The sequence below is a fragment of the Hyperoodon ampullatus genome (assembly GCF_949752795.1).
Source record: "Hyperoodon ampullatus genome assembly, chromosome: 13".
Taxonomy (NCBI): Eukaryota; Metazoa; Chordata; class Mammalia; order Artiodactyla; family Ziphiidae; genus Hyperoodon; species Hyperoodon ampullatus.
This window is the reverse complement of record NC_136926.1, coordinates 8,670,517-8,693,449: the sequence shown is the minus strand read 5'-3', so window position 1 is coordinate 8,693,449 and position 22,933 is coordinate 8,670,517. Positions and strand designations below refer to the sequence as shown.

At 39.5% G+C, this 22,933-nt stretch overlaps 1 protein-coding gene across 5 annotated transcripts in view; it reads right to left on the bottom strand.

Annotated features, from left to right (window-relative positions):
* Positions 1-1,311: 1,311 nt before the first annotated feature.
* Positions 1,312-22,933, bottom strand: part of ANAPC5 (anaphase promoting complex subunit 5) — a gene marked incomplete at its 5' end in the record, with an annotated part of 40,166 nt that continues 18,544 nt past the window's right edge. The window contains 12 exons of one of the 5 annotated variants that reach the window (XM_079717875.1): positions 1,312-1,637; positions 2,047-2,209; positions 7,512-7,659; positions 7,743-7,850; positions 8,315-8,436; positions 10,854-10,928; positions 14,344-14,479; positions 15,537-15,718; positions 17,152-17,241; positions 17,894-17,975; positions 21,545-21,735; positions 22,613-22,714. In XM_079717875.1, coding sequence (XP_079574001.1) covers positions 1,426-1,637; positions 2,047-2,209; positions 7,512-7,659; positions 7,743-7,850; positions 8,315-8,436; positions 10,854-10,928; positions 14,344-14,479; positions 15,537-15,718; positions 17,152-17,241; positions 17,894-17,975; positions 21,545-21,735; positions 22,613-22,714 — 1,611 coding nt within the window. In that variant the 3' untranslated portion in view covers positions 1,312-1,425. The remainder of the gene's footprint in view (positions 1,638-2,046; positions 2,210-7,511; positions 7,660-7,742; positions 7,851-8,314; positions 8,437-10,853; positions 10,929-14,343; positions 14,480-15,536; positions 15,719-17,151; positions 17,242-17,893; positions 17,976-21,544; positions 21,736-22,612; positions 22,715-22,933) is intronic. The other 4 variants (XM_079717876.1, XM_079717878.1, XM_079717877.1 and 1 more) reach the window with 4 other exon arrangements.

The following is a 22,933-nucleotide window of genomic DNA, read 5'->3' as shown; positions in this document are numbered from 1 at the left end:
ATATATATATATATATATATATATATATATGGGCCTTGTAATTTTACTTTGCACTGGGCCCCACAAATTATGTAGCTGGTCCTGGTCAGGTGTGATGATGTCTAGTTTTTATGTCGCCCCATCTCTTGAACTTTCTTACACTGAGGCAGAGTAAGATCACTTCTTAGATTGGAAGGAGCTTAAGTACATTGACCAAAAATGACATCAGATTAGAGAATATATGGGAAGAATCAAAAGAAACTGATTAATAATGGTTACTTCCCGGGAGGAAGAATTACATCTTACTATACAGCCTTTAACAATATTCAATTTTTACCATCTACATATATAACCTTTCAAATAAATTTAAGGAAAGATTTTCAAACATCAACATACTAATTAGTGTCTCTATCACCACACTGAGTCTCTTATTTTCAGAGCAGCTGTCTTTGGCCAGCAAACGCACCCTAATGAGTGGGAGTTGTTTTACACTGTTTCGAAGAGCTCTGGGGATAAATTATTTCCCATCCGAAGGCTTAAATTTAACAGAGAAAGAGCCACTGATAGAAGCTGAAAAATTTGGTTGGTTCCTGGTTGCTGTTTTGGATTTGAAACACGGGGATTTTTCTGTGAACACTGAAGGGTAAGATAAATACACAAACAGAGCAATAACTGGCTTCTGCTTAATTGCAGGGTTGAGATATGTAAATTAAGTGTATATTTGAGTGATAGCATCCACACACCTCTGAGCTTCAGACCCTTTCTCAACTTACAATCACCTTATTCATGATGAATTCCTTATCATCATCCCTGATTTATTAAGTATAGAAAAAATATACCCATGCAGAAGATATGAGAAAGCCAACACCCAGAAAGTGACTGAAACATGCTTCTTGTCATTGGTCCAAAAAGCATAAAAAGATCTTTCCCATCTTAATCTCCAGTCAGGGAGTGACATGTGCTTGCAAGTACACACAGACCCAACCCAAGCACCAGTCCAGCAGAACAAAACAGGGGAGCTTCCGAAGGAAAATCCAAGCCTCCGAAAAACCTGCACCAACCCCCTCAAGAGATCTACCAATACCTGAAAGAGCTCTTGTCTGAGCATAGGTGCAAAATGAATTTATACACTGGTGGAGAGTGTGCACAATTGCTAATAAGATATTGGCAACTTTGCCCAGAGGGAACATAATCTTTAACACTTGCACTAAGTTATTAATAAACCAGCCACTTATTAACAAAATGTTGGTATCCTTTGCTATCAAAAGAAAGAAAAGGGAAAACAAAAAACAAATATGTATATTTTGGCAACAAAATAAGACAAGCTAATCAGAATGCAGTTTATTGATAAGACAGATATCAAATACATCATTTATATGGAGGGAGGGAGTATGAACAAGTCCAAGATCATCTACTCTGCACAGTGGTCCAGTGGGGATGTTCTCACTAGAGAAGATTTATCAAGGGCACCCCATGAAAGGGCAGGTCCTGATGCAGCTGCCGGAAGAGCATCGCACACCGGTTCCTCTCCTGGGTCTTCCCCAGGGTGTGGTAGAGTCTGGCCTGGAAGTAAACGACGTCTCTGATCTGCTCTTTGCAGTCGACCTTTGCAAAATAGTTCTTGGCTTCATTGAGGTTCTCAATGGCGGCCTCAAGAACTGATGGAAAATGGGGAAAATACCACACATATTTAACTCAGTGCTTCACATATAGTTTTCAAAGCTTAATATCTATTTTTATTGATTTAACATGTACCAGAAACTTTTACATTCTACTCTTTGAGAAGAAACAAACAAACAAACAAAAAAACACCACTAAGTCTTTAGTACTGATTTCCAGCCTCACACCTAGTTCTGTAGGGTTGAAATAACAATTCACTTGCCCTCAACCTTCATGCAAGTACGCAAGTGAAAGCACTTTAAATGCTGCATGAAATTATAACATATATTTGTGAACACTCAAAACTTAAATACTGTCCCAAATTTAATGTCTTTTCTTCTTCTGGGTCCTAAATTTTACAAGTTTTCTGTAACAGTATTACCTAACAATCTTTGTATGGTTTCCTACCTGCTGCTTTCTTCAGTGGCTCATAGGAAGCTGCTGAAGCCACCTGGCACTTGGCCACCAAGAACATGGCACGGCCTTTGTCCAGGACAGCCCCGTCAGCCAAGATGGGCTCAATGGCCATGTGGAGAAGACTTAAGGCCTGTTCTGGGATTCCAAGGATGAGCTGAAAAAGAAACATCATGGCGCTATACACACCCACATCCACTACCCACTACAGGAAGGGCTTCATTTCTGGCTTTTCTCTTCTGAATGGCAATGTCTGGCTTACTTTCTCCTTGACGTGTACTATCTTTAATGTGCACCACACTCTTAGAAAACATAATGTGTGACAATCGATTTCAGGCTACAATAGATAAAGGAGGGAGTAGTTATTTACATTATAGAAAGGTTTCTGTCTTTACAAAAATCTTTTACATTGATGATTCAAAAAGGTTGAACTAGCTGTATAAGAATCACTAGGAGAAAAGGAACCACTTTTTAAAAATTCAAAAATATATAGTAAAATAAACAAGGGTACACTAGAAACATCCATTTAACAGAAAATAAACAGTAATGGAGGAACAAGAAAAGATGTAAGACATATAGAAAAATATAGCAAAATAGAAGTAAATCCTTTCAAATCCATAATTAAATTAAATATAAATGGCTTAAACTCTTCAATTAAAAGGAAGAGATTGGCAGAACAGATTTTTGCAAACATGATACAACTATATGTTATCTATAAGAGACTCACTTTAGATTAAAAGACACAAATAGGCTGAAAGTAAAAGGATAGTAAAAAAAGATATTCCATGCAAACAGTAACCAAAAGAGAGCTGGACTGATTATACTAATATCAGACAAAATAGACTTTAAGTCAAAAACTGTAACAAGAGACAAAGAAGGACATATATACTGATAAAGGGCCAATTCATCAAGAAGATACAACAATTATAAACATATATACACCAAACAACAGAACCCCAAAATATATGAAGCAAAAACTGATAGAACTGAAGGGAGAAATAGTTCAACAATAATAGTTTCAGAGTTCAATACTCTACTTTCAATAATCGATAGAAAACTAAACAGAAGTTCAGCAAGGAAATAGAAGACTTGAGCAAGACTATAAACCAACTAGCCCAACAACAGAAGAATACATATTCTTCTCAACTGTACATGGAACACCTCCCAGGAGAGACCACGTTATGCCACAAAATAACACTCATATTTTAAAAGGTTGAAATCATACAAAATATCTTCTCTGACCATGTGAAGTTAAATTAGAAATCAGTAATAGAAGGGAATCTGAAAAATTCACAAATATGTGGAAATTAAACAACACACTCGTAAATAATCAAAGCATCAAAGAAGAAATCACAAGGGAAATTAGAAAATACTTTGAGATGAACAAAAACACAACATACCAAAACTTATGGGATGCAGTGAAAACCTATAGGATACGGTACTCAGAAGAAAATTTATAGCTGTAAAAGCAAACATTAAAAAATAAAAGAATCGGGCTTCCCTGGTGGCGCAGTGGTTGAGAGTCCGCCTGCCGATGCAGGGGACACGGGTTCGTGCCCCGGTCTGGGAAGATCCCATATGCTGTGGAGCGGCTAGGCCCGTGAGCCATGGCCGCTGAGCCTGCGCGTCCGGAGCCTGTGCTCCGCAATGGGAGAGGCCACAACAGTGAGAGGCCCACGTACCACAAAAAATAAATAAATAAATAAATAAAAAAAATAATAAAAGAATCTCAAATCAATAAACTAAACTTCCACTTTAAGAAACTAGAAAAAGAAGAGCAAACTAAACCCAAAGCTAACAGCGGTAAGGAAATAATAAAGGTTAGAGTAAAGATAAGCAAAATAGAGAACAGACAAACAAGTCATTGAAACTAAAAGGTAGTTCTTTGAAAAGATCAAGAAAATTAACAAACTGTTAGACTGACCAAGAGAAAAAAAAGAAAAAGACTCAAAAGACGAAAGTCAGAAGTCAAGGTGGGGACTTAACTATCAACCTTACAGAAATAAAGAGGATTACATGAGAATACTGTAAACAACTGTATGCCAACAAATCAGATAAATTAGATGAATGAACAAATTTCTAGGAAGACCCAAACTATCAAGACTGATTCAAGAAGAAACAGGAAATTTGAATAGACCAAGTAAAGAGAATGAATCAGTAACCAAAAACACTTCCAACACAGAAAAGCCCAGGACCAAATGGCTTCACTGGTGAATTCTACCAAACATTTAAACAAGAATTAGCACCAATCCCTCTCAAATTCTTCCAAAAATAGAAGAGAATAATTAATAAAATTTCCTAACTTACTCTGTGAGACCACATTATTATCCTAATACCAAAGCAAAGAATATCACAAGAAAACTATAGACCAATATCCCTTATGAATATAGATGCAAAAATTCCCAACAAATACTGGCAAACCAAACCCAGCAGCATATTAAAAGGATCATAGGCTATAACCAAGTAGGATTTATCCCAGGAATGCAACAGTACTTCAACATACAAAAATCAATCAATGTAATATACCATATTAACAGAAAGAAGGAAAAAACCCATATGATCATCTCAACTGATACAGAAAAAGCCTTTGACAAAAATTCAGCATCCTGTCATAATAAAAACACTCAACAGACTATGAGTAGAAGGGAACTTCCTCGAAGTAATGATACATCTATGAAAAACCCACAGCTAAGACCATATTTAATGATGAAAGACTAAAAAACTTCCCCCTAAGAAAAGGAGCAAAAACAAAGACGTTAACTCTTGTCACTTCTATTCAACACTGTACTGGAAATTCTGCACAGGGTAGTTAGGCAAGAAACAGAAATAAAGCGCATTCAAATTGGAATGAAAGTAGTAAATAAAACTCTATTTGCAGATGACATGAACTTATGTATAGAAAACTCTAAAGAATCCTCAAAAACCTCTAACAGGTAATAAGTTCAGCAAAGTTGCAGGACATAGATCAATATACACTAGCGATGAACAATCCAAAAAATGAAATCAATTTTTAAGATTCCATTTACAATAGCATCAAAAATACTAAACTACTTAGGAATAAATTTAACTAAAAAACTGCAGGAACTGTACACTGAAATCTAGAACACATGGTTGAAAGAAATTAAAGAAGACCTAAATAAAAGACATCCTGTGTTAATGGATTGGAATAATGTTAATAATAATGTTAAGATGGTAATATTCTCCAAATTGGTCTACAGATTCAACGTAATCCCTATCAAAATTCCAAATACCATGTCTGCTGAAAAGGACAAGCTGATTCTAAAATTCATATGGAATTGCAAGAGAACACTGATAGGTAAAACAAGCTCGAAAAAGAAGAACATAGTTGGAGGACTCTTACTTCCTGATTTCAAACTTACTACAAAGCTACAATAATCAAAATAGTGTGGTACTAGCATAAGGACAGATATATAGATCAATGGAATAGAACTGAGAGTCCAGAAATAAACCTATACATCCATGATAAACTGATTTTCAACAAGGGAGCCAAGACCATTCAATGGGAAAAGAATAGTCTTTTCAATAAATGATGCTAGGACAACTGAATATCCATATGGGAAAGAGTAAAGTTGGACTCCTACCTCACACCATATACAAAAATTAACTCAAAATGGATCAAAGACCTAAATGTAAGGGCTAAAACTGAGAAGGAAACATAAGTGTAAATCTTCATGATCTTGGATTAGGCAATGGTTTCTTAAGTAGGATACCAAAAGCACAAACAATAAGATTTAAAAAAGGTAAACTTGACTTCATCAAAATAAAAAACTTTCATGCATCAAAGGACACTATCAAGAAAGTGAAAAGACAACCCAGAGAATGGGACGAAATATTTGCAAATCATATATCTGATAAGTGTCTAGCAACCAGAATATATAAAAACTCTTACAACTGAACACTAAAAAGACAACCCAATTTAAAAATGGGTAAAGGACTTGGACATTTCTCCAGGAACATTCACAAATGGCCAGTACTCACATGAAAAGATGCTCCATATTATTACTTATTAGGGAAATGCAAATCAAAACCACAATGAGATATAACTTCACACTAATAAAATGGAAAATAACAAGTGCTGACAAAGATACAGAGAAAGTGGAACATTCATACATTGCTGGTGAGAATATGAGATGGTATAGCCACAGTGGAAAACAGTTTGGTGGTTCCACAAAAAGTTAAACAAAGAACTATATGACCCAGCAATCCCACTGTTAAGTATACCCAAGAGAAATGAAAACATATATCCAGAAAAAAAACTCGTACATCAATATTAAGAGCTATTTGTAATAGTCAAAAGGTGGAAACAACCCAAATGTCCATCAACTTATGAATGGATAAACAAAATGTAGTGTATCCATCCGATGGAACAGTATTCCATTAAACAGAATCTAGAACTGACTGACACATGCCACAACATGAATGAATCCTGAAAACATTATGCTAAGCGAAGAAGCCAGACACAAAGGTCACATACTGTATGATCCCATTTATATGAAATATCCAGAATAGGCAAACCCATAGAGACAGAAAATAGATTAGAGGTTGCCAGGGGCTGGAGGGAAGAGGAAATGGGAAGTGATTGCTTTAAAAAAAATGGGTCTGGGGTTTCTATTTGGTGTGATGAAAATATTCTGGAATTAGACAGTGGTGATGTTTGCAAAATAATGTAAATATTCTAAAAACCACTGAACTGTATACTTTTAAATGGTAAATTTTATGTTATGTGAATTTTATCTTAATTAAGAAAAAAAATCACTGGGGAAGCTGGTAAGAAAATAGACTCCTAGGCTCCTCCCCTAGAGATTCTGACTCTGTAGGTTTGAGGTAAGGCCAGATACGCAGATATTTTTTAAATCTCCCCAATAATGCTGATGCATGGTTTGGGGAACCTCTGCTTTAGTTAGTAAATTCCTCAAGTAAGTTCAAAATTCATTCATTCAATAAATATTTATTAAAAACCTACTATGTGTGGATCCTATTAGGTACCACAGGATATAGCAGGGAAAAAACAGTCCCTTCTCTCATGGTCTTTACATTCTACAGGGGGAGACAGAAAACAAACATAAAATACAATTTAACTTCCAAAACCTTTCAATGAACACATGACTTCCTCATTTCCTTTTTCATTCTCTTGTTAAATCAAGCACAGCTCTGGGCCAGCTAAGTCATTAATATGATGCAAGTGTCCTCAATGAAGAGGCACATCCTCCTTAATAAATACACAGCTCGGTAAAGCCAGCACCACTGGGAGGTGTCAGCTTGTCACCAAGTTCACAACTCCAGACTTCCATGAAAGGCTTGCACAATAAGACTACCTTCCCAGATTTCAATAGTAAGAAGCAAAAGCTCATTATTACCCTTTTCAAAACCAAAGAGTAGTAACAGACTCACCAGTTCTTGAGCACAAATATGTGCTATAAAAACAGAGATCAGCTTACCTGGGCAAAAGCCAAGTTCAGCACTGTTTCAGAGGCCAAATGCTGCAACCGGTACTCCTTGGAGAGAGCCAGAGCCTGCAGGAGCACAGGCAGCGCGATGGTAGGGGAGGAAGATCGCCAGTACAGCTCTGCCACAGACAGCAGGACACTGCCCACAAAGAGGAAGACATGGCATGAGAATAACCAGCACAAAGTACCCCCTAGGTGAGATGCACAAAAGCCCTCCCTTACCTGATCACCATTTCTGTATTCCTGATTTTCTGACAGTGAGTCAACAATTTTTGTAAAAGCTTGTGCGCCTCTGACATTTGGTTCTGAGCTTGTAGTACAATTGCTTTTCTGACACAGAAACAAAATAAACACAAATGGTTATGTTGCTGTTTTGCAAGGGTTGTAAGTAGAGTCACTTTCAGGTTTAGAATCTCTATTTCCTCAATTAGACTGTAATTGTAACCTCCCAAGGGGAATAACTGTGTCTGATATAATTTTTCTTAAAAGAGAAAAAAAAATTGTGTGTATGTGTGTGTGTGTGAGCACATGTGTGTACACACACACACACATACATGCACACAAGAAAAAAGTCTGGAATTATAGGTAGCATGTTAGTGATTATCTCTGGGTGCTACTTAACTTTCTCCATTTTGTTTATTTGTATTTTCTAATGGTCTGTAATAAATAGGTAATAAATAGAAAAAAAAGGTTTTTTTCCTAAGCTAATCAATTAAGTCACACACAAAACAAATAAGAATAAAGCCATCTGAGAACTACTTCATTCTGGGGTTGGAGTTTCCAAAATTTCTTACCTGTATACACCCTCTATGCTATTCAGAGCTGTGATTCCTGTAACAACTGAATCAGCCAAATGATATTTGCCATCATTCATTGCTCTGTCAAACTGTATTTTTTGATCACACAACATCCATAACTAGTAAGAAAAAAAACACAATTAAGAACAGAATGGCAGGGGCTTCCCTGGTGGCGCAGTGGTTAAGAATCTGCCTGCCAATGCAGGGGACACGGGGTCGAGCCCTGGTCCGGGAAGATCCCACATGCCACAGAGCAACTAAGCCCATGTGCCACAACTACTGAGTCTGTGCTCTAGAGCCCACGAGCCACAACTACTGAAGCCCACGCACCTAGAGCCCGTGCTCCACAACAAGAGAAGCCACCCACCGCAAGGAGAAGCCCGCGCACCGCAACGAAGAGTAGTCCCCACTCCCCTCAACTAGAGAAAGTCCGCACGCAGCTAAAAAATAAAAAAATAAAAATAAATAAAAAGAACAGAATGGCAGATGTTCACCTCATTATTCAACAGAAATATAAAAGTATTTTCGCTTGCTTAACAAATATCCTTACAATTCACACACTTTTTTTTTAGATTAAAAAAATTTTTTTTAATATTTCAAGTCTGTGAAAAAGCACTAAGAATAAAATAACAAAACATGTATAGCAACCATCAACTTTGTCAAATCACAACATTTTGCTTTACTTGCTTTGGATACTATTGTACATTATTGAGGTACTTTGCAAATTCCATTCTCCACTTTCTGTTTTCAAAGGAAGCATTTGATTTGTTGTTTATCATTCCCATTTTTTTAAAGAATTTTTTTAATGAGTGATCTATGATGATTGATTATTCATTCATTCATTCATTTATTTACCACACAGCATGTGGGATCTTAGTTCCCCGACCAGGGATTGAACCCACACCCCTTGCATTGGAAGCAAGGAGTCTTAACCACTGGACCGTCAGGGAAGTCCCCCCAGTCATGTTTTTATACTTTTACAAAATATTTACTTATCCTTAAACAATATATAGTATGAAAAAAAAACAATATATAGTATGATCTTACATGTTTTTAAACTTTGTATAAATAAATAGTATCATACTGTATGTATCCTTTGACAACTTGCTTTTAAGCTCAACATTATTTTGGGGAGGCTTACACATGTTAATACAAGTAGTTCTAGTTCACTCCTTTTCACTGATGAATAGTTTTCCATTGTATGAATATGCAACAACTTATCTATTCTCGTGTTGATGGGTATTTAGGTACTTCCAATTTCTCACTCTTCTGAACAATGCTGCAGCAAACACTCCCCTACATCACCCCCTGTGCAACAGTTACCTTGGGTATACAGCAAGCCGTGGGAAAGCTGGGCTAGGACATATGCACCTTCTCCTTAACACAGTGCCCATTTGTTCTCCAGATGGGTCACACCAGTTTACACTCCCCCCCGGCAGTGTATGACATGACTCATTGCTCCACACCTTCACCAACAATTGGTGGTGTCAGATATTTTACTTTTGGCCAGTCTGATGGGTATGAAATACCTCATTATTTTTTCATTTGTATTTCCCTTGATCAATAGTCAGGCTGAGCATCTTTTCATCTCTTTATCAGCCATACATGTTTTTTCTAGAATGTGAGTTAAATTGTGTCTTTTTTTTTACTGTGCACCTTCTTAAAAAATGCCTAGAACCATAACCAAAACCACTCCATCACATTAGCACTACCACAGAACCAAGCTTAATTCTTTTGCCCCACAGCATCCTTGGGTGCTAGCTTCTATTTTGTTTGCTTACCACCTTTCCGTCTGGGTACTCTGAATTCAGATCACAGCCAGCAGCAGTGAGATCCCAGCACAGCTCATAAGCAGACGGGCATTCACACCATATCTAATGAGGTGGGGCCAGCAACCCATGTGAACGGAAGCCCCCCGACCCCCGGCTCAGGGACCAACAGTAGGAGATTCCCAGGCCATGGTCTCTCATGATTTCAAATTCCCTAATTTAGTTAATACTAAACTTGGTAAGGGGAGGAAGAGAAAGAGGCCGCTCGTAATAGTTTTCTTGGCCCCATCAGAGATGGAAATTGGTGCAACAAGGAACAGAGTGCCTAGGACTGCTTTATAAAGTTCATTCCCTCTGCATACAACATCTTCACAAAATGTTATTCAATTCTGGGAGGAAAAGGTTAGAGCTGCCAAGTAGGAGAAAACAGAGTAACAAAACGGAGACCTAATTCTTGATCTATCGAAGGACACTGACGATTTCTTTGCTTATTCCCATACAGTTAGAGATATAAGGAATACTAATTTAAAACCACAAGGACAGGAATGAAAAAAGTACCCTACTTTAATCTTTTCTCAGAGTTTATTCCTCAGCCTTCTGGAACGCATTTTACAGTCTCCTATGTTGACCTCAAAGCACAGATGTCACAGAAAGGAATCAAGACACAAGAGGCTGAGGGGAGACTCTAAAATACCCTATTTTGACAATAATACAGTAAAAATGGTTATTTTCAAAAATAAATCGATGACACACAAAAGGCAGGTTACCTGGGCATGCTGACTGTTAGGTGGGAATCGCTCCTTCAAGTGCTTTAACACTTCCGAAGCTGCAGCGAAACAGCCCTAAAATAGAAAGCCACAATTTGTTTAGCACACCTGTGCTGACACCACACCTGCTATCCCACTCACAGGACATCGGTATGACTCACCTGTTCCTGGTGCAGCAGCCTGACGACCCTAGGCAGAGACTGTCAAATATCAAGGGGCCATTTATTTTAGGCTCTAATGTATTTCACTTGTACATTAAAAAAAATTTTTTTTAATTACACCTGTAATACATGTTCACTCTAGGAAAAAAACTTACGAAATACATGTGAACAACGAGAAAAAGGCAAATTACTTTTAATCCCACCAAAGATAATCACAGTAATTTCTCGGCACGTATCCTTCTGAACTTCTCATATTCACATGAATATAAAACATATAAGTATTCCAAAAATAGGTATACATACCATTTTTGTAAATTGCCTATTTACCACGTGGTAGGTACTCAATAAACATCTTTTGAATGAATGAATCTTTCCAGTGTCAACAAATACAAATCTATACATCACAGTATTTTATTAGGTAAATAAATTATAGTCCAATCAAAATAATCTCCTAGTTTGGGATATTCTGATTGTTTCCAATTTTTTCCATTTTAAAAATGCTAGAATGATTATCTTGGTGGATACATCTTTGCATACTTGTCCAATTATTTCCTAAGGGTAATAACTTAGAATTAAAATTGCTGGGCTAAATGGTAGGCACTTTTAAGCTTTTTGATAGGTATATTACTAAATTACCATACAGAAATGTACCAAGTACTCTTATACCAGCATTCTACACCTTTCTCCTCACCTGATATTTAAGCTTCCTTGTCTATTTGTTTGATGAAACTGGTTATTTCACTGTGTTAATTTGAATTTCTTTAATGACTAGATTGAAATTTTTTCATGTTCTATAATCATTTATGTTTTTTCTGTGAATACATGTTCATGTCTTTTTTACACTCTTATATTGCTAGAATGTCTATCTTATTAAGCCCCCAAAAGCTTTTCAATTTGTCCCTATCCTTTGATCAGGTAGTATATCTTCAGTCTATATAGAAGCTCAGTTAGACCACAGGTGAACTTCTATTTGAAGTGAATAAAGTAGAAAGCATACTGAATTATAATAAAAGATCATTAATCTTTTTTATTCTTGTGATTTTAACTGGCCAGTCTTGCCAATTATTTTCATGACTACCATACGGAGTTGGGCATGTGGATTTAGATGGCTGTCAAACCTTCAGGCCAAGTAGAGAGAACAGTGCACACGGCAGTACTCCCCCAAAACATTCCTATTGTGACCTGCCATTTCCTGAGGCTGGGAGAGGAATGTGACACGATGAACCAGAGTTACACAGAAAGAGTAAAGGGGGCCGGACCTCTTAGCACTTCCTCTGAGCTGCAGGAGGAAGCTCACAAACAGCAATTCAGACCCCATAACTTCTTTATAGTTTCACCCAAGCCCCAGTCACTACCATAGCAAAGTGCAGCATCCAGTTTATCTAGAGATCAGTTTCAGGACACAACTGGAAGCACAACACAAAGGGAATAAAAGAGTAAATAGAAATTCATGATAAAACTGCCTTCTCCGCAGTTGGCCAAGCTTAATTTCATAGGTGTTAAGTCTAACCTGTGTAATTGAAAACATGACATCATCAGCTCAGTGGGTTTATCTACATGGTCAATGTTCTGACACTAGAAAAGTCTTTCTAAGGCAGGTTGAGAAGAGGTGGGGAAAGAGACTGAATTGAAATAAAGTGGCCACTGTCTTCCAGCTGTACAATTAGAGGTCTCCTAGCACATCCATTGGAGCCAGGCAACAATGGAGTCAGCAGGTCTTTCACATAAGCCCAGAGATGGAAAGATTAATACTGATCCGAAGAGCGCGGTTTTACCCCCAGAAAAAATCACAGAGCTATTAACAACTGACCTTGGAGAAAGCTAAGGCTAAAGAATTGAGCCAAGACCAGATCTCTGTAAAGCGGTTCTCCATTCCAGGAGGTGAAGAAATAATTTCTACCCTACATCACTCAAAGACAACCAAAGGGAAGTTATTCCACTGTTTAAGCTTGGGGTCAGTGGGGAGAATCCTACTTGAAAAAGTCACAAGGGGATACTTTAAATGGGTGGATTGTATGGCATGTGAATTATATCTCGATAAAGTTGTTGGGGAAAAAAAGTCAACGTGAGGCTCATACCAAATACCTAACTGAATGTTCACTGACTCATTTATTACAAATGCTCCACTTAACCAAGGCACCAGCAGAGGAAAAGAATCCACATTAAAGAGGTTCCAGAACCATTACGGGGGGGGGGGCGGGGGGAAGACCAAGAAAGTGATTAATGTGCAACATTCCTGGAGGAAAGCAAACAGCAAGAGCAGCTGGTCTGCTGTTTTAATGTCAGAGAGCTCGGGGCGCTGCTTCCCAGATACAGGAAGATAGCAGCTGATGGAGGTGCAGGCAGCCGCCATCAGTCAGAGCCCATCCATGCCCTTTGTTTACACAACCACTTAGAGGATTGTAAAATGCTAAAAGTATGTCTAGCAGAGAGAAGTATTTATAGACTTCTGAAAGGGGTGGAAACTACTCAAAGATCTTTAGGATGCAGATTAAGGAATATGGAGTGTTATGATGCAACCTAAGGATCATTATTATACCACAAAGAGGTGGAGAAAATAATATGATCAAGGAAATGTGCTTATAGCAAGGCAGCAGTTAGTTAGTTAGAGGGCTTTAGATAAGAGCTTTCCCTGACCTTTTCCCATGGAAGAAGATACTTTTGAGCAAAGGGGAAAGGAAGCCTAAAGCATCATGAGAGACCCTTTAATCAATCCCCTATAAAGAGAATCGTGTGAAATTACTTGGGCTGTAAGTAAAGGTTATGCCCTATTCCAACTGTCTTTCTTTGGAGTCAATCAGACTTGGGTTGAAGATCTGACACTGACATTTACTGGCTGTGGGTATGGGACTTAGCTCCCTGGAGCTCAGTTTCTTTTCTGTGAAATAGGGATGATGATAAAGCTGACCTTATGAGGCTACTGTAAGGAATCAGGAAGATGATACATGTAAATCGCTAAGCATAGGGCCCGGCACAGGATAAATGTACAACAAACCTTAGCTATTGTCATTTTAGCTGTACTCTTATTATGTTCTTCCCTTTCCCACAAACACACACAGCTCTACTACCCTAAATTTCAAAGACTCCTTTTTATTCCATTTGGTACACAGAAACAGCTGACCTCTTATTCTCTTCCCTGATGCCGAAAGAGATGCCAAGTTCAACAAACCTTGCAGACTCCACACCCAGGCCATTTCTACTGGTGGGGTTTCACCCTTCCAACCACCTGCATCCAACCAGACCTGTCCAGTGCTTTTCTCAAGCACTAGAGGACAGAAATGGCGGGGCCTACATGGCTCCAGAAGCACAGGGCCCGGCCACCTGCCCACCTGCTCCGCGTGCAGCTCGGCGAGGTGGCCCAGCGCCACGGCAAACGACTCTGTGTTGTTCTGCTGCACGCCTGCGTTCACCGACTCCAGGCTGTTCATGCTCAGCAACAGCTGGGCTTGCTGCAGGGCCATGGTGCTGGGGAGGAGACACAGGAAGCCCCGTCAGTCACGAGACACAGGCTGCCCTCAGCCACACTCTACAGTTACCTTGGGTGGAGACAGGAGGAGGTTAAGCCCCTCCGTAGGCTCTGGCTTCCGGGGAGCAGCTGCCTCCCAAAGCCAGTTCTCCTGTCCTCGGGACGAGGAGAGCAGAAAAGCATCCTGGACGTGCAGCCCCAAAGAAAACATGTAGTGGTTACGGCACCACTGGGAGCTCCAGACCGCCCCACTGCCTCTAATTTTCCCTGTGGCCACAGTATGTTAATTAGTTTTCACGGGTAAATTCAGACCTGATGCCATCCTGGCACTGGCTGCTCTGACAGTGGAAGCAGTGGCTAGTGTCTGCAGCTGTTTCAGACCGCATGGTGCCAAAAATTATTTCAAGTACAAAAACAAGACTGATAAAATAGGCACTTCCTTTCATGACTGAATTCCTAGAAACAGCATATTGTCTAGGTGAGGTAGCTCCAGGATTAAAAATCTGGTTCAGAAGTTTACTTCCAAGCTACAGGAGGCTAAATGGGAATTACACACGAAGCTGCAGACAGTCCAGAGAATACATCCTGGATAACAGGGAAGCAACTTTCTTTACATAACAGCTTTGGGGTTAAGGGGGTGCTTGGCTTGAGTGACCGTGGCCCATGCCTCCTGCGAACAGGAAGAGAGGTTCCCATCTCAGAGTGCAGGGGCATGGTGCTTGGAGTCAGAGGACCTGGGCTTGAGTCTGGGCTCTGTCACTTGTTAATTCATTTGTGATCTGGGGCAGATCAGATTTGTGAACCTTGTCCTATGCATCCTGGGATGGAGATCACCCCCCAGTTACCTCCCAGAGCACTTGGGAGGAGTAAATAAAAATGCGCATAGGAAAAATCTTTGCAAAGTCTGTGCAAAGTAGAAAATGTTTTAAAATTCTAAAGCATTTTCTTTAATCCCCTGTACAAACAACCTCCATCCATTTGGCCTTCACAGAACCAGTCTGCTGGCTTCTGCTCATCTATAAAAGGATTCGTGCCCTCATAGCCTTGAAGACCCACCTGCGGCCGTAGAGTCTCCAGATGGCTGTTTTCTGTGCGATGCTGATGTCAATGAGCTCTGACAGGCTGTGTTTCCAGTGCAGGAGGTCAGAGTCCTTTAGGGCATCCATAAGTTTGTTTGCAGTCTTCCCAGCAAAAGCTCTCTGCTGAACTAGGGACTGTATTCCCAGAGAGGCGAGGTACTAAGGGGACAGACATATGCACGACTCATGATAGAGATTACGTGACAAAATTTTGTTTTGCTCTTCAGAAATTTGGCATATTTCATTTCAGCACATGCACAATGACAGTACTATTTAAAAAGAAAGTACCTGTAAGCCTGACCCTGACCCATATGAGATATGTTCCTGAAAAACTGGGGATGGAAGAGAGGGTAATAGTACAATGTGAAGAGCCAGGGCTTTGAAATTAAATGGACCTGGACTTAAGCACTGCCTCTGCCATTTACTGTGTGACCTGGGGCCAGTCACTTAGCTCCTTAGACAAGCCCATCTGTAAAATGGGCATCACACCCATCATAAAGAATTATTTTAAGGATTAAAATTAAATAGTATATATCAAACAGTGCTGGGCACATTATGTGGTAGGAGATTAAGAAAGGCTGCCTATTATGAGCATAATTATCTTTTCATTAACTTCTGGTATAATTTTCAAGGATGAAACTCAACTAAAAAAAGTCCACTTAAATCCGTAACAAAAATTGTGCTTAAGAAGTCTATCATTGGGGCTTCCCTGGTGGCACAGTGGTTGGGAGTCCGCCTGCCGATGCAGGGGATGCGGGTTTGTGCCCCGGTCCGGGAGGATCCCACATGCCGCTGAGTGGCTAGGCCCGTGAGCCATGGCCACTGAGCCTGCGCGTCCGGAGCCTGTGCTCCGCAACGGGAGAGGCCACAACAGTGAGAGGCCCGCGTACCACAAAAAAAAAAAAAAAAAAAAAAAAAGTCTATCATTTATTTTTTAATTTTTTTTAGACAGAATAAGGTTCTTTGAGCAATAGTAATCTAGATTCTAACAGTCATTACTATTTAATGTGTAGAGACTATGCCCTTTCAATGCCCCTCAGTATTTGTCATTGAGGAATATAATTCAGGTCCTTCCCTGTTACTCAAAATGAGAAAGGACAAATCTGCTGGTCAGGTTTACTGGTTCCTGGCTTTGTTTATTATTTCAAATAAGGATCAGCAAACTTGTTCTGTAAGGGGCCAGATAGTAAATAATTCAGGTTTTGCAGGCCACAGTTGGTCTATGTCGCATATTCTTCTTTGTCTTTTTTCCCCCAACTATTTAAAAATGTAAAACCCGTTCTTAGCTTGATGGCCATACATAAGCAGGCAGTGAGCCAGCTCGGGCCCATGGGCTGTAGTTTGCCAATCCCTGGTTTAAAAATAAGCCTTCCCTAAAAATTTTCTAAATAAATGTGTTAGTGTTGATAATAAACTAAACAAAGATCTCATCAAGTTGATAAATGGAACTTTCACAGATGTTATTAGGATAAAGGGAGCACAGAGAAACCTATCAAGAGAATTTAGTGGTTTAATAATTAAGGTCACATGAAACTACCAAGAATAAAACCATACCATTTGTTTAAACAATCTCACAGAAAGATGAGCCTTACCGGTAACCCAAAATGTACAGCTTTCTTCACAGAATGTTCTAGAAGAACATAGCTATCAGATCTCTTCTGTCCCAGCACATAAAGCCAGCTCTGGCAAGAGAAGTCATCAAAATGTATCATAACAATAATAAATGGCTAATGTTCTGTTGAAAGCATCAGCATGGTTGTAAGAACAAATTAACAACAGACAAGATAAATCCTCTAAAATACACTTTCACAAATTATAAACCTAAGTGAAACCCATCAAATACATTAAAACCATCAGACTGAAGTAATCAAGCCATTTATCTTCTTCACCTCTGAGAGCAGTGAGTGGCAAGTGTTCCAGAAAAAAAGCATGAAGCCCCCCCATGGCCTGTAACTGAGAAAGTGGAATTCTCAGGTGGTTGCTGAAGTCTGTGTTCTACTTGTGCTTGGTGATGATGCTTTGACAGGACAAGGTCTTATCCAGTTACCAGTATTGCAAACACCTTTGTTAATGCCAATGCTTGATGTGGCAGTTTTGCATGGCAAGCTGCATTAAAACTTGTAGACAAGAAATGCCTCCAAAGTAAAATGGACATCAAGAATTAAGAAAGATACATAAACATGGGTTGCCTTTCCTGAATTTCCCTGACCATCTAACTAGTTTCCCATCACTGCTGAGGACCTCCCAACTGCAAAACAACCCAATTCAAACGGGGCCTTTCGAAGGCCGACTCAACCCAGGGGCAGAACTTCCAAGACAGGAAGGTGGCCTCACCAAGCAATGCTGGAGACACACGTGATCGTTGGACTCCTGGGCAATCCTAATCGCCTCCTGCAGGGCAAGCTCTGCCTGTTGACTAATGACAGACTGAACATTAATAACTCATTAACAACCACAAACATGTACAGGCAACAGTAACAGGAAGTCATCTGTACGGTAATTCACCAGCGTGCAGGCCTCTGGGTTGCAAGTTGAAACCATGGGCTTATTCCCTCAGAGGCACTCCCCTCCCCCAGCGGCAAGAAACAGTAACGGTGGAGATACAGAACATGTCCCTTCTAAGGTGGACTTCTACTAAAAGGGACATGAAGGAATGGCTTTTCTTCATCCCAGCTCCTAAGTTTTTTTTTTAGTTGTCTACTGCTGAGGGGAGGGACAAGGAGAGGATGTAAGATTTTACTTTTCATTGCCTTCGCTTCTGCATCATTTGAAAAATTTTTTTAACTATGGGATTTGATACTTTTATAATTTTTTCAATACTAGTTTTTAAAAGTATTTTGAGGATTTTCCCTTCTGAGATGTCTTCTTTCTGCTCATGTGGTTCCCCTCCCTCTGGGATGTGTCCCCCAACCTCGCAACTTCTGTAAAAACTCAGCCAACTGTTCTTGGCCCCACTGGGCCTTCGCTTCTGAAAAAGCCCACAGAAACGCTACCTGCTTGCGGTGCTTAATTAAATACTACTGTGCACCACCCTCTATTTATTTAATCTGTGTTAGTTTTATTTCTTCAACCTGCAGAGGGCACAGAAGTTCTATAAATACTGGATCACTGAGGATCTCAAAAAAGAATCAGAAATTCTATGGGTAGCACTTACATAGGGAAAAATTTTTGTCAAATTTTCTATCAACACGAGCAATAGCCTCACACAATCAATTAAGAGCTTAATTCTTCCTCAATAACTAACTGTTTGAATAAAGAAACCAGATACATTTTTACCTATTTTACATTTCTTTTAAATCCCTTTTAATGCTGAGAGGCACCAGAATATAAGCTATTTGAAGGCAGGAAGCATATCTTTACACACAGGCCCTCAATAAATATCAGTTGATTTAATTTTGTTGAACATCTGATGACCAAATAAATAATGTTACATTTAGAAAAAAGGCTTTTGCGAGAACTGTATAGATAGTATGCTAAAACAGGACTAAAGAAAGACTATTTTTCTCAGGTAGGAAGAAAAGGTAGATTACCAACACAGAAACTTCAAAGTTTTTGAACCTATGGTTTTCCATTGCTGCTAATCAGAAAAGCCTCTGATAAAAATTTTCAGTAAAAGAGCAAGAGGCAAACTGGTTGTAATGTCTGAAATGCATTGGCTGTCTACAGTTTGCAAAATGGCAGAGCAGAAAGATCTGTAGCCTCTAAACAGCTTCCTATGTCATTCAGTGTAAAAGCCAAAGTCCTTACTTGGGCCTACAGGACCCTAAACTCTCTGACCCCTGCCACCTCTACAGCCTCGTCCTCCTCTATTCCCCCCTTACTACAGCACTCTAACCACACTACTTGCTCCTCTTCAAACATGCCAAGTAAATCCTGCCTCAGGGCCTTTGCACTTGCTGTTCTAGCTAATAAGGACACTCTTTCTTCAGATAATGCACAGATTACTCACTCCCTCAATTCCTTTAAATCTCTATTCAAATATTAAGTTAACAGAGGTAAGGGAGGGCCGAGTTGCTACCTTACTATTTAAACAGAAATTTACAAATTGACGAATAAGTGATTTGTGTGTATATCTGGAAGAAGAGTGCTACTTATGAAAACAATAGTACTCCCCATCATCACTCTCTAATCCCTTATCCTGACCTATCACTACCTGATACATTATAATTATGTTTAGTGCTATTTATTATTTATTTCCCCCACTGTAAGCTCCATGAGAACAGGGGTATTTTTTTTCCTCTTTTTTCACTCCTGATCCCCAGCACCTAGAACAGTGCCTAGTACATAGTAGATGCTCAATAAGCAACTATAAAGATTTTCAAGGAATCTCCACAATACTATTAGCTAAGTGAGAAAGATTTATACAAGCCCATAGCTCCAGGACTAAAAATAAAGAAGCCTGGAGTTAAGTAAATCAGATATTAATTAGTAATTAATTCCATATAGTTAGCTGCCTATCCACTGATAATATTGTAAATATAGAGAAATTCATCAACAGATTAATTACTTGTATCTAGCAGACTGCATACAAATTTCCAAACCCTAGGGCAAGCTGTGTGTAACACAGAGATAGGTTACTGGCAAATATTACAAATGGCACTGCTATTTATTATGAGTACATAAAACATGAAAGGTCCTGGTCAAAGAGGTTATTAAAGCTGGGCAGAAAAAAAGAAGTTGACTCTTAAAAGATAAAATGGAATCTCACAAAATCATGAAGTTCAGAGTAGCCTTAAACATTTTTTGGTTCAAGTATCAATCTGCCACTTGGATTCCCTTAATGTCACCCCTGCTGCACAAATGAGCACTCTGCTGACACCTTTCTCAGAGGGTTCCATACAAGGAAACCTCCTCCTTATAAGGAGCAAAAATGTTTTGCCCTTTAACTTGCACTTACCAGCTCCCAATCTTCTCTAGTAGTCACACTCTCAATCAATCTAAGCCCTTTTCACATGACCTTCACTACAGGAAGATGTCAAACACATGCTTGGCTAAATCATTTCTTTTCCAGGCTAAACATTCTCACATCCTTCCCACACTATTTATATGACATGGCTTTGAATGCCTCCAGTGAGATTGTCACCCCCACAAGCTCCAGCTTGTCTATGTCCCTTTTAAAATGTGACAACCAGAAGTTAATAGAATTTCCTGGTTGTTGCCTGGGCCATACAGCAAGGGGTGGAAGTCTCAATTCTTGAACTTGGGACACTATACTTCCATTAACACACTCTAGTCTCTATTCAAAGATGCCTGTGGCAGAAACCATATTTTTCTTAAATGGGAAAAAGCCACAGGGGAGGCAGAGAGACTCTTTCAATTAGTAATTTCCTACCTTTTCACCATTATTCACATTATTTCATTATTTCCAAAATAGCCTCCATATTTTGAAAGTTTTCATCCTCTTAACTCTTTACTAAATAATAACTGATCAATTTCCTATTTTTATTTATTAAAATCACAGGCATATCTTAGCAATGGCATAAGTCAGTGTCACGCACTGAGCTGCCTGAATTCCAACCAAAAGCACAAACGTGACGTTCGGTAAGCCACGCAGTCTTTTATGCAGTAAAGACACAACTTCCTTTTGGCTTTTTGAAATACTGAAAATAACTTTTACATCCCCATTATTACCTCTGAAAAATCCTGTTGGGAATCTCTGGCCTAATGACCTAATTTCCTTTTAATTCAGTGGCCGTTATTCTTAGAAGTAAAGAAAGAAAGAGGCCGTGTACTTGGGTGGTAATGCTAAATAGTGACACCAGGGGGCAGACTCTTTAGGCGGAAGGTTTTCATTAACTTCTGTTCACTGCAAAAAGCTTCCTTTTTTAGAAGTTATTGACAATTCCAGGTTGAACAGGCTCTTTCTTTTCTCCTTTTCCTTCTTCTTTTTTTTAAATACAGAATATTAAAAAGAAAATACATCTCAATTAACATTTGAGAGATAATTTCTTCAATTTCCGCATGAACAAAAGTCTATAAACTTACTAGTGACCAAAGCGGCAGTGCAGGGCAGCCAGGTTCAGAGCAGCGTATCTCAAGCTCCGGCCATAGCCCTCTTCCCCATTGCTTTTGCTTTCGGCTCCAGTAAGAATCAGGCGGTCAAAATAATGAAGGAGGCTGTGTGTTGAACTGAAAACATCTTGGACCCGGAGGTTGTTTAAGTAGCTGAGGTAGTGCTAAAACAAGAAACAATCAACATATTGTAAATACTCTGCTTCCTCTTGTGTAATATTAATTCAGAGAGGTTCACTGGCTGCAAACACCTGTGTATCCCCTACCATTTTAACAAGATGGTCATAGTTTAGTTTAATCTTTTCCCCACAGGCAGATTAAATAGGCTTAAGGTACATTAGCTGGTTTGGGTACACTTTCCCCCCAGAAGGTGTACCCAAACGAAAAAAGGGAATTCCATTAGAATTTGTGTCAGAGTTTTATCCTAAATATTCATCCACTATGCCACTGGTTATATTAGGATCCATGGGTGATACGTGACGATGGAGGGGGAATCACCTAGCTCAGGCATTAAGGAATAGTGTGAGTACAAAACTAAAGATCTTAAAACTTGAATTCAGGGCTTCCCTGGTGGCACAGTGGTTAAGAATCCACCTCCCAATGCAGGGGACACGGGTTCGAGCCCTGGTCCGGGAAGATCCCCCATGCCGCAGAGCAACTAAGCCCATGTGCCACAACTACTGAGCCTGCACTCTAGAGCCCACAGCCACAACTACTGAGCCTGCATGCCGCAACTAATGAAGCCTGCGCATCTAGAGCCCATGCTCTGCAACAAGAGAAGCCACCGCAATGAGAAGCCCACACACCACAACAAAGAGTAGCCCCCGCTCACCACAACTAGAGAAAGAAATCCCCCTGGCCCAGTAGGGGTGGAGGTGGGAGGGAAAGCATTGCAACCTAGGTTGAGTCCTTTAAGTGCCAACAGCATGATTTCTTTCCAAGAACCTGGGTCATTCGGCCAATCCTCGTTTGCACGACTAAGTAGGAAGAACAGTCTTGTCCCTGCTTTCCAACTTAGCAACAAATTCTGAAAAGACTCACCGCTTCAGCAAAATCAGGATTAAATTTCAACAAGTTGTTCAACTCTTTCTGCAAAGAAGCTGGAGTGAGGGCTTTAGTCTCATCATTCTTTAACAAAGAAGCCTGAAATTTTAAAATAACAACTCAGTAGAAAGAAATGGCCAATAAACATATGGACATGTATACTGAATAGCATCATCTGATTACTTTTTTTTCTGCACTTACACTCTCCTCTTGACCATGCAGAACACTGTTTCCTCTTCCTGGAATTCTAAGCTTCCCAACGACCCATCCACATAGTCTTCCATGAAAACTCCTGCTCAGTCTTCAGGGCCCAGTTTA